This window comes from Ischnura elegans, chromosome 4, assembly GCF_921293095.1.
Source record: "Ischnura elegans chromosome 4, ioIscEleg1.1, whole genome shotgun sequence".
Lineage (NCBI taxonomy): Eukaryota > Metazoa > Arthropoda > Insecta > Odonata > Coenagrionidae > Ischnura > Ischnura elegans.
In genome coordinates, this window is record NC_060249.1 from 52,385,320 (window position 1) to 52,399,313 (window position 13,994).

A 13,994-nucleotide genomic window follows, 5' to 3' on the forward strand; every position below is an offset into this window, starting at 1 on the left:
CCCCAATTTAGGGGTTGCGTAAAAATGGAGGATGATAGAAAAAAACGGAGGTCATTCTCGGATTCAGCGACCCAAAATTAGCCAGAAACACCCTAAATTGTAGCAGGGCATTTTTTTAACTATTTTTTTGCACAACAGCGTTAATACGACTTATATGACTTCCTAGTTTATGACTGGATTGGCATACCACTTGAAAATACTGAGAGCTTTGTGGAGTCGCAGCACTCAATCCTTGGGATGCACTTAGTAGTCTCTCAGGCAAGCACTCCATATCTCAGATAGCACGGTTACTTACAAAACACTTACAAAACTTGCTCGAGGTATAACGGCTCCACACATTTTTTAATGTAAAATAAAAAAAGGCTTTAAAACCCGTTACAGCCATAACTAAATCAAAGAAACGTAGCATAAGCAAGCAAAAATATTAAAAATTAAATCTAAGAAGCATGAAAAATTTTAAACGTTCCCTTAAAGAGAAATCGTGTGTAGGAACTTAAAAGATAACGCGTATCAGGAATTAATAAAAATACCGCGTTCATAGTGCTCAAGAATTATTATCAACGGGAATTGACAACAAAAAATGACATAGTAGGAAATGGGCATGGTTATTGTACATGGGTGCATGGTATAAAACTGTTATGTATTAGAGTGAGAGTTTATTATTCTCTGATAGCGCGAAAGTGCGAATCTTTCGCACGGGTTACTTAGTATCTATAAATTGCAATGCAAAACACTTACCCAAGGGTAAGTGACCTACGGTATGCAATCATACCGCCAGGAGCATCCGGTGACAATGGCAACTCGTCAGACAGGACATTGCACACATCTTCCATTAACTGTGCATCTATTTTTCTGAAAAAAATATAATGAGTTGTAAAATGTGCTGAGTGTCATTTCAGATTATAGTTATGATGCCAATCAGTAGCTAGGGTAACGAATGAAAAACGAGGTCATACTACGGGATTGTGTGAGATTTATTTCTCTTAGGTGATGGAATATTATTAAATTAACAACTCTTAATTTTAATTACTTACGAAGAGTGATGGATGATACATGGCAAAAGATATATCTGAATAAACAAAACTTATAATAATAGTGATAAAATTCATTCTGAACAAAGGTGAGTGAACGGTGGTATACTATTGCCACCATTTTATCTTTGAGAAAGAAAACTAGCACTATTCTGAGAGCTTATGGCCTTACATTGCAGAGATGGGGGTGGATAGAATATTCGGAAGGTCATATATACTTTCAGCACTGGTTGTCTAGGAAGAGGAAATTGACATTGACGATGCAAACACAAATACACAAATAAAGTAAGCCATATAAAATTTCACAAACCTTCCCACCAATATTTTGGCTGCTTTCTTAGCTTCAACGACCGTAGGTGCCATTCCGCCAAATACTAAATTGGCTTTCTTGACGACTGGTGGTCTACTCCCGTCAAATTCCACTTGGAATGCAGCATTGACTATAGAAATGTCATCTTCTCTTCTTCGAGCTTGCTTGTAAGCTTTAAAAAACATTCCCTTGAAACACAAAAATACAAAATTATGCTCTTATGTTCAAGTAAGATCAAAGATCGATAGCAGAATATGACTTTTGGCCACGGAAGCAAATGAAGTTAGCATGCCAAATATCAACTCCCTTTCAATGCAATAAACTATTACTTCAAATATCAATTTTTTAGGTAAGATGCGTATTTATGGTACTCGCTTTGGCTACACGGGGGGCCCTCACCCCCAGACCTTCCCGGAAAAGCCATGCGGCCTTTTCTCGTCACTCTGCCAGATTATTCACAAATTAGTGAAATTGCACGATTTGGCCAATATTAAAAATGCTCCGATCGGTCTGAAATATGATTTATTTGCGTACAACGTAGTCTTGATTCGAAAAATGAATTTTTTGAAAAAAAAAATTTTACCCAACAATGCCCCCAAAAAGTGGAGGCATAGAGGCAGCTAGCAACACCATAATGGATATAAAATTTAGTGTTCCGACAATTTTTTCTGGGGTTTCAGACGATTTTACGGGAGGCCGATTCCATGACTTTTTGCTGTACAGTATGTCGTCTCGTTCACCGCAAATATTTGTGTGAATGAAACAGTCTGTCAGTCAGTGGTTGGAAGAGGGTTTCATAGTGTGCAGAGGAGAAGTTTGCCATATGAAACACCAAATTCTTTTCTATATCACTAATATACTTTTATTTTTTGCTTACCTCATGGGAGTAAGGAACCGTGATAGACAGCATGACTTCATTCGGTTTAACTATATTTTTCCGATAACCAGTGAAAAAAGATCCATCCATTGTAACTGTTCTCCTCCCGCCATCTGAAATACCCAAATATTATCTCGAATTATATTTTGTAGAACTTGGTCATTTTAATTTTGAACTTAGAAATAATTTCGACTGGTACCCGAGGTTGAAGTTGACCTCATCAGTTACATTTATTTAGTCCTCATATTTATGAATAAATAATAATATATCACATCAGATATCACGATACCTCATATTACCTGAATGCTCAATAAAAATAGTGAACGTCAGCCAAAATAAAATTCCGAAAAAGATCTAAAAAAACTAAAATCAATATTTTTCTCGAACAACGAAAAATCTACGGTCAAATCATCCATGGTGAAATTGCGCCTCATTTTTCGTATAAGAACAATATAATGGTCCAATTACTTGCCTTTACTAGCCAACTCAATTTCACAGTTCGCGGCAATAAATATGGGATTCAGGTCCGAGATTGGACTTCCAGTCATAATGTTACCTCCAACAGCCTGGAAGAGTTAGAGTTTTTCCTTTAGTGATTTTTCCCACGCACATATCTACTATCAACATGCACAAGAGATGTAAGTATTACTAACGGCCACGTTCCTAATTTGCTTCCCAGCAAACCAATGCAGCATATCCACAATGGCTTTGAACACTCTCGTCTTGGGCTCTGAAATTAATGAGATAGTTAGAAATAGGGGTTAAAAATTAGTTTCTGCTACACTCAAAACAAAACCAACAGCAAAAATAGAGACGGAATAACGGTTTTTCGTAAATTAGCTCAATATTTACCTGGCAAACGATCAATCGCCGTTTTTAATGTGGAATCAATATCATTCAGGGTTACTGACGATCCAAACTTTATTCCTGAGGAAGACTGATGAATAGCCACCAATTCCTTCACCTTGGTCGGGTGCATGAGTACAGGGTACAATAAATTCTTGAATTTTACTTCGACCCCTGCAAAAATTTCGAAGTTAATTTCACAAGGCAGCCAACATTACCATTGGGAAAAGTCCGAGAATTCGTCAGGTTACGAGCTGCATATGCCCTCCTACAGATGATGTGAGTGAGTAAAATAACAGTTAGGAAGATAACAAACAAGTCTCGTCCTTGAGAAAAAGCAAAAACACAATTTGTTCATAATGAAAAGTAAAGAAAACGTTGCAATTTCGCATAAATATTTAATGTACGACATAGATTTCGACGTTGCACGTCATCGTCAGGTACGCATGCACAGAAAAGACAGTATTTCCTCATTATAAGACACAATTTTACCTCATCTGTACGTCATGTACAATGTACTTAACATCCTATACTAATAGATATATTAAACCTAAAATTATTCCGTTAAAACAGCATAAAACAGTACATAGAAATACAGAAAATAAAAAAATACATAAAATACGATTCGGAGTCAGAATACAGAAAGAAAAATGATCTGCTAAAATTTGGCAAAGACCGTGTTGAAGAGTCCTAGGTGAGTTTATGAGTAGGTACCGTACGATTTAGAAATCCCACAATTAAAACATAACCTCCCAATTTTTATGCACGGCAAAATCGTGATAAATTTTCGTTTTAAAAGACGAGTGGGATTCAAAGATAACATCAATATTTTTTTAAATCTGTTATAAATTGCTTAAGTTTACTGGGTTAAAACCCTTACGATCAGAGTGTGAGTAGCTACAATCATAGAGAAAGGTCTAAATTACAAAAAATCGGCCTTTTTAAATAACTTCACCGGTCATTATTAATTTATTTCTCCCCATTACGTAAATATTAAAATCAAAATTATCTCTCAACGCTTATACCATCGTGGTTACTAAGACGACCTTAAGTATTGTTGACGGCGAAAAAGGGTACACTCCGTACATTTCATCCATTTAAACGATATTATGAGTTTTTTTCCTTTTTAAGCAACTTATGGGCACATAACTCGGAAACACGTGACACAACAATGCTCCCAACCCCCTAATTACCCGCTTGATGAGTTCAAGCGACTATCGACTTGTTTCTTTATAAATCAGCGTAAAAATCGAATACAAATTAGGATAATATGACCTTCAAAATTTGATAGATGGTGGGATGAGTATAACGAGGTCACTAACTAAGGAGTTGCGAGTCGCAACTTGCGACCCCATGGTTATGGAAAAATTGCTAAAAAGTGTCTCCCCTACCACCTCCTGAGGTATAGCAGATTCCTCCACGTATATTATCATTCTCTCTAAGTTCCCTGGAAAAAAAGCTTTTATCCAGATCTGCAATTGCGCACAGATTACAAAAGGAGAATTATATCCCGAAATAACAAAGGGTCAATAGATTAATATTACCTATCTCAGTATTCCCCACAACAATTCGTGCCTGCGGATGAATGTGCTTCAGCAGTAACAACTGCTCCAAGGTTGTGGGACGGTACCATGTTACCCTGGGTCCTTTGATCATCAAATACTGCTGGTCCAGGCCTTGAGATAACTGGAAATTATGAAAAATATAAATTAATCACACAAATAGCAGGCTCATTGAAAGGAAAATCTCGATTCCAGATAATTTGGACACGGGGAACTTAACCTCAATGCGGCTTCCACCTTTATCGCAAATATTTCATAAATACATAAACATAGTCCAGTCAAATTGTAGTTTTTTCTGGACATTTCTGTGGAATTTTTTCTTTTACTCTTTTTTGATTGGGCGCTGAATCCGAATCCACAGGTTTGCTAATAAAAGTTGATTAAGCAACATCGCAAAAATTGGCAAAGAGGCAAAACATAGTTTGGTTATTACGTTTTTAACTCGGATTATATCAACTTTTGAGGAATGAATTTAAGTTAAAGTCCATGGAATTTCATACAAATTTTATCCCAATTATTTTTTCTTCAACGAAACGTTTAGACTCTATTAAAAAATGTCAAAGCGGGAATTGAAAAAAGTTTTCGAACAAAAATCGTTGTATCTGGCTTAATTTACTGAAATATCATGCAAGAAAAATTTGCAAATTTTCCTCCGGAACGAACACTTTCCGCGAGAAAAAAAGAACAATTTATTCGAATTAAAAAGTAATTGCCTCAACGACAGAGACCTGCGAATTTTAGCTTATCGATCAAATTGCGAATTTTAGTTTATTAATCAGTAATGCGAAATCCATACCTGAAGTCAGTTTAATTCTATCACATCTGACATGTATTCGCAAAATCATTATCAATAATAAGATAATCTAACACAAAAGAGGGTTAATCACAGGTTAATGCACATGTCCAAAAGCATATGGCTTAGCAGTCATGTGATTTCGCATTTTGAGGATTATGAGTACTGACTAAAAAGCCAAGGCTATTACTTTACAAAGCACTCAGAATCACAATAATAATAATATTGGGAAGAACATATTCTTCATCGAGAACTATTTTTACGAGATAACTTTTTTCGCTACTTAAGCTTAGAGAGGATTTGTTTTATCTTTTCTTTAACCACCAGTACGTGACTTCAAGCGTTATATCATCACCGTTTCCAATAGATTTGTTAATTGTTATTCCATTCCTCATGTTACCTCCTACTATATCTGGGACATTCAGGTGGAATCTATAGATACTGCTTTATAAATAATTATTTGCAATTGAAAACATATACCTGGATAAAAGTTAAAAACCAATGATTCTCCTTTCAATAATGTATTCGTAAGATGTTCAGAACATTCATTTTTTTTATTTCTGCAATGAATAATAATATCGACTCACCTGCAACTCTGGAGGAAATATTGGCTCTTGGGAGCTGTCATATGGCTTGAACTTTGAAGTGTCGAAAAGAATCTCCATGTCCCCTGGAGCTCTTTCGTCCTCATCGCATGAACCATTTACTTCTCCGTTCGCCTGGCAACACCCATTTCCGTTTACTTTCCCGTTGGTCTTGCAGCAGCCGTTGGTGAGACCCCCAACACACCCATTGACAATAGATGCGCCGTTCGTGGCCAGGAGGCGTGAATCACACCTCTCCCACTCCTCTGTCAGGGTGCGGAAGCCCTCTATGATGGGGCGATAGCCCGTGCACCGGCACAGGTTGCCTGGAGATGAGGATTTATTGTTCGGTACAGTGGCATAACTATGGAGGGGGGCTATAAGAGGCTGGATACCCCCCCAATGCCTCAGATAAATTAAAAATTATTTGAAATTATATTCCAGTTTTGACATGTAATTTCTACACCCGCTAAACGTTAAATCTTTAGAGCCGAAATTAAGTAAAATGTATTTCCAAACATGTCATTTTTTTTAAATTTTCCCGGACCCCGTTTCCTTGGGTGGTGGGAAACCCCACCCCAAAGCATATTATTAGTCTTGTCTGAAATTCCACGTTTCAATGCAGCTGAAATATTTTACTAAGGTACTGCACTTTAAATTATGACAAACACATTTTAGGCCAACTTTTCTCGGGATATCCACCAGGTTAATGTTTTTATAACGGCCAACGTTTCAAGTACCGTCTCGGCACTCATCATCAGGGCACTCATCATTCAGCCCTGATGATGAGTGCCGAGACGGTACTTGAAACGTTGGCCGTTATAAAAACATTAACCCGGTGGGAATCCCGAGAAAAGTTTACCCACATTATTCGCCGGGAAAGCATAAAATCATATTTCAAATTTTAGGCCAGACAATGGTTGTTGAACTGGACTGGAATGATTTTGAAAAAAAGATTTTGAAATTCCCCGTTGGAGCAAAAATTCAAGAAATATTAATGTTTAAATAATTCCTGGAGTATACGTCATATATAATGCAAAAAATTATTAGGTCAAGATAAGAGGAAAAAGAAAATCTTATTAATAATTAATGCATAATTCCCTATTTTCCCGGTTTTTCCGGTCGCTGGACACCCTGTAAAAGCTAATCCAAGTGAAACTATTACGGGTGAATGACCCCACTGTCGACGGGTGATAACGATTAATTACCCGAGCCAAACGCAGGAAAAGTTAACCCAACTGGCACTAGGGAGACGCACCTTGGAAGGCGACCTCCAGGTCCTTTATAGATGGCTTGCGAGTTTTCCCATCGGCGCTGCATGCTCTCAGCAGGGCGTACATGGACATGACGATGCCCGGCGTGCAGAAGCCGCACTGGGAGCCGTGGGCCGCCGCTATCCTCTGCTGCACGGCGTGCAGACCTCGCTGGGTGCTTCCGATGCCCTCCACCGTGGTCACCGCCTGACCGTGCACCGCGCACACCGGCGTCAAGCACGCGTTCGCCGACAAATGACTGCGGCACCAGTGGTCAAGGACGTGAAGCATCATATATCCACATGATACCCTGTGAGCCACCCGTTGGGTGTGATATCCCGGTTCCGCACATTTTACCTGTCTCGGTAGTCCGTTTTCCGCACAGTGCCCAAAGCTGCCTTGATCGCAACTGTCCGTATTCCGGTTCAAATTATTTTCTTCTGTTGAATTTGATTAACTTGAAAATTTTGCATATGCTCATTTTTGTTATTTGGTTCAAATGATTATTATATTTGTTAAACTGATTGCTGAGCTATAAACTGTTTATATAAAAATGTTCCACCGGATGTAAAAATCTGAGAACAATATATTATATTATGTTATGTTATGCTTTGTTATGTTATGTAATGTTTTGTTATGTTATGTAATGTTATATTATATTATATCATATCATATTATATTATATTATTATATTCCGCACAATACGCCTAACCCAACTCTACTGACCGCGAACGTCGAAACATCGCATGTTGCTGCTATGCCAATGGCAAACGTCGTCTCTCGAATGGTGAGTAGGTATATTTAGATATTTCTGGTACCTTAAGATAGAAAACATCTTGATTTTTTGTGAAAAAAGTTGTTTGCTAGCTGGTCGAGGTATATATTAGACATTAGACATAATTGAACAAACCAAAAACCAATTGTTCGCGCTCCAGCTCGTTGATTAATTCTATCTATCTTATCCCATTATTATTAATTATATTTTTATCCCATTATTATTATTAATCCCATATTCTTGCAGCTTACAATGAGGTCTCACGAGGGAAAATTATCCCGTGTCTCTTACTTAGTCTGCCCACTTCCCTAGAATTCTTTTCACAAAACGAGCCACCAGCAACCGGTCTTTTGCGGAATGTAGACGTACGGATAAGTGGATCTCCATTCAACCCTTTCTGACGGTCATAAAATGTGCGGAATTCGGATGTATCCAGCCACTTGAACGGCAATGACAACCAAAATGTTTGCTGCGGGGAAAAACTGCGGAGACCGAGAATAGAACCACTGCCCATGGCCTGAGTGGTACACTTGGAAAAAAGTTGACAATTGACATTTTCTATTACCATATTATGCTATTTAAAGCCGAACACTTAAATATCGAGTTGATTCGTGGAGCACATCTTCTACGGTGTTTTAATCCTCATATAAGTATTTTTTTAGAAATAAAAAAAGCAAGGAGAACGGTAAAATTTGCAACGCTATAATTTCTTTACTCTAGGACGATGAAGCGTGTCATTTGAAAATGCGTATTCTCCGTAATATTACTTTATGACTGAAAAGTACACAAATGCATTTGTAACCATGCCACCCTACTTCATGTTTTTAGAATAATACGCAACAATAGACAAATCCAAATTTCGTCAACGAGCGATGTAGCCCGGTCAAATTAGCCCAAAAAATAGGGATACCCTTGCATAAATTCCCAACAAGCTGAAAATGTGCATGAACCTTAAGTTTACCACTCTAATGAAATCCTGAAAAGTCCACGTCGATCCCGCGTGTGCAAAAATTTTATTCAAGGTCAAAGGCCACAAAAATGGATTTTTTGCATTTTTTGGCCAAACTGTTGCTTTTATGATAAAAATTGCTCAGACCAAAATTGTAGATCAAAAAATTATCTACAAAATTGTCACTTCGCTTTTTTCTCTATGATTTACCGTTTCTGAGAAAAAGCCATTCGAAAGTCAGCTGGAGCTGTATTCTCCGTAATATGCATGACTATATTGTTGCGCTCTCCGAACATCATTGGACGCTCGAATTAGACTTTCGAACGGCTTCTTCTCAGAAACGGTAAATCTTAGAGAAATGAGTGACCAACAATTTTGTAGATAATTTTCTGATCTACAACTTTGGTCTGAGAAATGTTTATCATAAAACTAACCGTTTGGCCAAAAATTGCAAAAAACCCATTTTTGTGACCTTTGACCTTGAATAAAATTTTTTGCACACGCGGGATCGACGTGGCATTCTTAAAGTTCATGCAAATTTTCAGCTTGTTGGGAATTGGGTGAATGTCTATTTTGACCGGGCTAATAGTGGGTCTACTCAATTTGTTTGGAAACTATTTTGACCCATAGTACCTCAAAAATGACAATTTCACTAAGTTCCATGTAGGTAATTGTTAAGAATTAAGTAACCTTGATATCGGTGAGGTCTGCATCGTGGTTCTCTCTCAGTTCTCGAGAGTTTTTCCAATGGCAATTAATGTGAATTTCACCACCGTTAGCTCATGTTAGAGGGTCTTAACAGGTTGTGGCTACCACGATGACCTCAGTAAACTTGAGATGGGCATAATGAAACCAGGTGTCATTACATTTAGACAATAAAATGGAGTTGAATTGGATGGATGAGGCAGATACTTTGTGGAGATCCATTATGAGATATGAAGTGAAACACTTTGCACTTTCCACATAAAAAATTTATTACACTAGAGTCGATATGTTTCGCTGCACTGCAGCATTATCAAGACTAAACCAAGAAATTAACCATACCGATATATATACACAAATTGCACACTCGCAACATTTGAGAAATTTATGTTTTTAGAATATTACGCTACAATAGAGAGATCCAAATCCCCCATTTCTCAAATGTTGCGAGTGTGCAATTTGTGTATATATATTGGTATGGTTAATTTCTTGGTTTAGTCTTGATAATGCTGCAGTGCAGCGAAACATGTCGACTCTAGTGTAATGAATTTTTTATGTGGAAAGTGCAAAGTGTTTCACTTCATATCCAATAACATGAAGGTTATGAAAGGTTATTATTATTATAGAGGGCTATACACCATCAATTAGTAGGCATTACACATTATAATAATAATAATAATAATAATAATACGTCTTTATTGGGCGAGATTGGGACTAGAAAGTCCCATCTTCCATCTAACCCCTCGTCAAACAGTAAATATATGCAGTTAAATACATTGTCTAGTTGCTCATGAAATTAAATGCAGAGAAATTACATAAAAATAAGTAGAAGTTCCATTTTCAATCAACAATTAGCATTATAATTTAACAAAGTTACTATTGAACAAGTGTAAAAAGATGTTAGTGAACGTGGGAAAAACCTAAGGATATTGACTGTCGTCCTTATTGGAAAAAACCCACTGCAGGAAAACGCCCACACAAGAAGGGGGGCGTGAAAAACCTGCGAAAACCTACTGAGAAAGCTAATGTAAACCTGAGTATACAAATACAATGAATTACATGGAAAATTTCACCCAGTACCTGTAAAGAAAAGGAAAATTAGATGAAGCCGGATGAGATAATTGATGAATCTTTCGTACTGTTCCCGTGATGTTACATGTCTTGCTGTTGTTCTCGAAGAAGTTTTACGTGTAGTGCCTTTTTGAAGGAGGCGAGTGATGATGATTTACGTAGTGGTAGGTCAATGTTGTTCCACATTTTTTTTTAATTATGGGACAATGTAAAAGGATACACCACTTTTTGTGCCTCATGGTCGTATCTGGATATCATGACGGTGCACGCTCCACAGCCCCCTTCTGCACATCCCAGCTTTGTGCCACTGAGGTATACTGCAAATGATCGGTGAAGGAAAATAATCCCGAAGACATTTCTGGTGGACGGGCACTCAATTGTCAACCTGAAACTCACTGACTTTCCACGCTAACATTCGTGATGATACATATAATTTAATAACAGACATTTTACAAAAAATTCACCCCTTATGTAAGATAACAATATATTTTAATCCAAAAAATTATTACCTTAACGTCAATGAAGCAAATTCACGTTGTAAAAGCAAATCTGAACAGCTATGTAGCGCACACCTGTGCGGTATGGTTGGAATAATGTGTTAAAATATCGAAGTTATACCAATAAGTTGGAGTATTGAAACAAATCACCACTGTAATTTTAAAACAACTATGATTTTCCAGCCTCTCTTGTAATTTTTCCGGACATTCCATGGCTTGTCGGGCACAATTAAATTCTATAGCATCCCATGTTAGCCTTAAGAGCGAAACCCCTGATTATTTAAGTTTTTTCTCTTTCTTGCTGAATTATGTATAAGAACGTATCACGTAAGGAGGTAATTTGTAGCGAAAAAAAATTGGCATGATTACGATTAGTTCCTGGATCTCCTCGTAGTCGATCAGCAGCAGTTACATAATCAAACCATAATTTTCTAAGATAACTTCCAAGATAATTGACGGATAATGATGGTTTGGTGGCAGCAAAGTGACTTTTTCGCCACCAATTTCCTGCATCTTTCTACCACTGCGCGTGACTGAGTCACTTTTTAATGCAGTGACCAATTTGTTTTCATGAAACAATGGCTGTAAAAATATAGAAAAGGATACGTTTCTTTCGCAAGTAATACAACAGTGTCCATTCAGGATCCACATTAGGGTCAGCAACCTGAAAAATAGATAAAGACATATTTGAATAACTTTCAAGGTTAATTTTTGCAAATTGGCTTAATGTACCGATGCATTTTCAGTTTTAAATTTCAAATAAATTAATTTTGAAATGATCTAGATCTATTTTCTATCCCGCTAGCTGCATCGATAGGCGTGAGGCGGGGGATGCTGGGATACTAGCCTTTTACCTAGAAGAAACATAATGGCTGTGTTTCGTTATGGGCTAGTCTTAATTGAAGTTCTTCATTGCCCGCCAGAAAACAGATTCTCTTCAACTACCCATTCAGCTCACTGATTCTCTTATACACCTTTCCAATAAGACCTGGAAAAAAAGTGTGTTTCTAAAATAGGTTTTCAAAAACTTCCACAGAGCAGCGGTTTGTGCAAAACGACCTATTCATTCTAAATATTTGCAGCTACCTATTTTGGTTACAAGTAATATCAATGAAAATTCATGAATTCGATTTAAAACTCCATCGCAAGTATGAATTTCGGTTAGCAGCTCACGACTAATACGTAACACGTGTTTATTTCTTCCAATCTGTAATTGAAACTCTGATTTATAGAAAAATTCTGTTACAATAATATTATTTTTGTCTCCATCATCATAAGTCAATAATCCGAATACTTTCATCATACTTTCCCCATTAATATCAGCAATAAATCCTTCGGATCGCTCCGCTATCAGCGAAGCGAATGGACACTTTTTTTTATTTCCATTTAAGTGCGCAGTAAAGCAAGAGAAATCTATGTTGTAATATTCGTGGCGTAAGCCTTCGCGAGGACCGCAAAAAATGTACTGTAAGTAATAATAAGTCACTCAATTCGTTGCATTTCGTTTGAATTCGACGCTAAAATTGAAAAAGACAGCAAGTTCATGCGCAAGAAACCACGGTCCAGAGGAAACTACCGACCTTTGGGAAAAACAGGAGTTCGCTGCATGAAAAATTCCTTTCAATAAAAATCTCGGTATTGATAAAGCCGGCGCAAACTATACGCAACAACGCATAAATTTCTTCTAATCCGCAATCAAAACACTGCTCCATTTAAAATGCAGTGAAATTAATAGCAACACAATAGTAATAAATACTAATGATTGATAAGAATATTATCAGACGTGATTATTGTAAATTAATTATCCAAAGCTACAAATACTTATCCTTGATAGAAAGGTTAAACTTCATTCCTGAGCCAAACCTTCATAAAACACACAATAGGAATAATTACAAGGGATGGATGAGAATATTATCAGACTTATGCGTTACCAAATTGATTAAATAAAGGATAAGGAAATTTTTGCATCGTTTTAAATTTTCACATAAATAGAGTACCTTTTGAGTGGCATATTAGAGATGGGTCACTCAAATATGGAAGTAATACCAATGATTAAGGGGAAAAAATCACCATTTGTTTTCCACAAAGAGCTTTTTGTTATCCCAAATTTTATTGCCATTATCCTTGAAATTCTACGACTTTCTCACGCACGAATAAATCGCAGAATTTCTAGAATAGGGGCCACCCTAACCCTGCACAATGCACATCCTCAACCTATCCATATTTGATCGCGAGAAAAATATACCCGTATAATAAGCACACTAAAGTGATAATCGGCTTCTGCTAATTCGACCAAGATTAAAACGACACATCCAAGACCACGTGATTGACTGAATACGACGGCGGCGTTTGTTTTCATGTTGTTTATTTCATCTGCATGTGTTCAATCAATTCAATATAACAGTCACAAAGAAAGCGAAGAATAAGCATTTGAAAAAAATATAAGTTCCTTATATTATATCCATTTCCAATTGTGATATTTAATGGTAGTTTAAGTGTTATTGTAACCCAAATCTCCCTGAGGCACCTGCAAATGCATTTTTATCCTCTATATCACGTCCCAGTCTCCCCCGCCTCCGACTTCAACCACACAAAACTTCATGTAAAATATCCTTAAGCCCACTTTTTATAGTCCTGATATTGTTTCCTTCATCAACATTAGAGTGCCTTCCTGTCATAACCGTTCGAACTCCCTACTCCACATGCCATGAACAAGTATGTTCAAGACCCAGGCTATCATTAAT

The 13,994-nt window shown here is 37.1% G+C and overlaps 1 protein-coding gene across 1 annotated transcript in view; it reads right to left on the reverse strand.

Annotated features, from left to right (window-relative positions):
* The window catches only part of LOC124157469 (xanthine dehydrogenase-like), an 80,809-nt gene that overhangs the window by 32,916 nt on the left and 33,899 nt on the right, over window positions 1-13,994 (reverse strand). The window contains exons 3-13 of the mRNA XM_046532204.1: window positions 11,857-11,914; window positions 10,974-11,070; window positions 7,262-7,515; window positions 6,007-6,329; window positions 4,609-4,750; window positions 3,071-3,238; window positions 2,872-2,948; window positions 2,691-2,784; window positions 2,219-2,331; window positions 1,342-1,529; window positions 739-852 (exon numbers count right to left, since the gene is read on the reverse strand). Of these exons, the coding sequence (XP_046388160.1) occupies window positions 739-852; window positions 1,342-1,529; window positions 2,219-2,331; window positions 2,691-2,784; window positions 2,872-2,948; window positions 3,071-3,238; window positions 4,609-4,750; window positions 6,007-6,329; window positions 7,262-7,515; window positions 10,974-11,070; window positions 11,857-11,914 (1,628 nt within the window). The remainder of the gene's footprint in view (window positions 1-738; window positions 853-1,341; window positions 1,530-2,218; window positions 2,332-2,690; window positions 2,785-2,871; window positions 2,949-3,070; window positions 3,239-4,608; window positions 4,751-6,006; window positions 6,330-7,261; window positions 7,516-10,973; window positions 11,071-11,856; window positions 11,915-13,994) is intronic.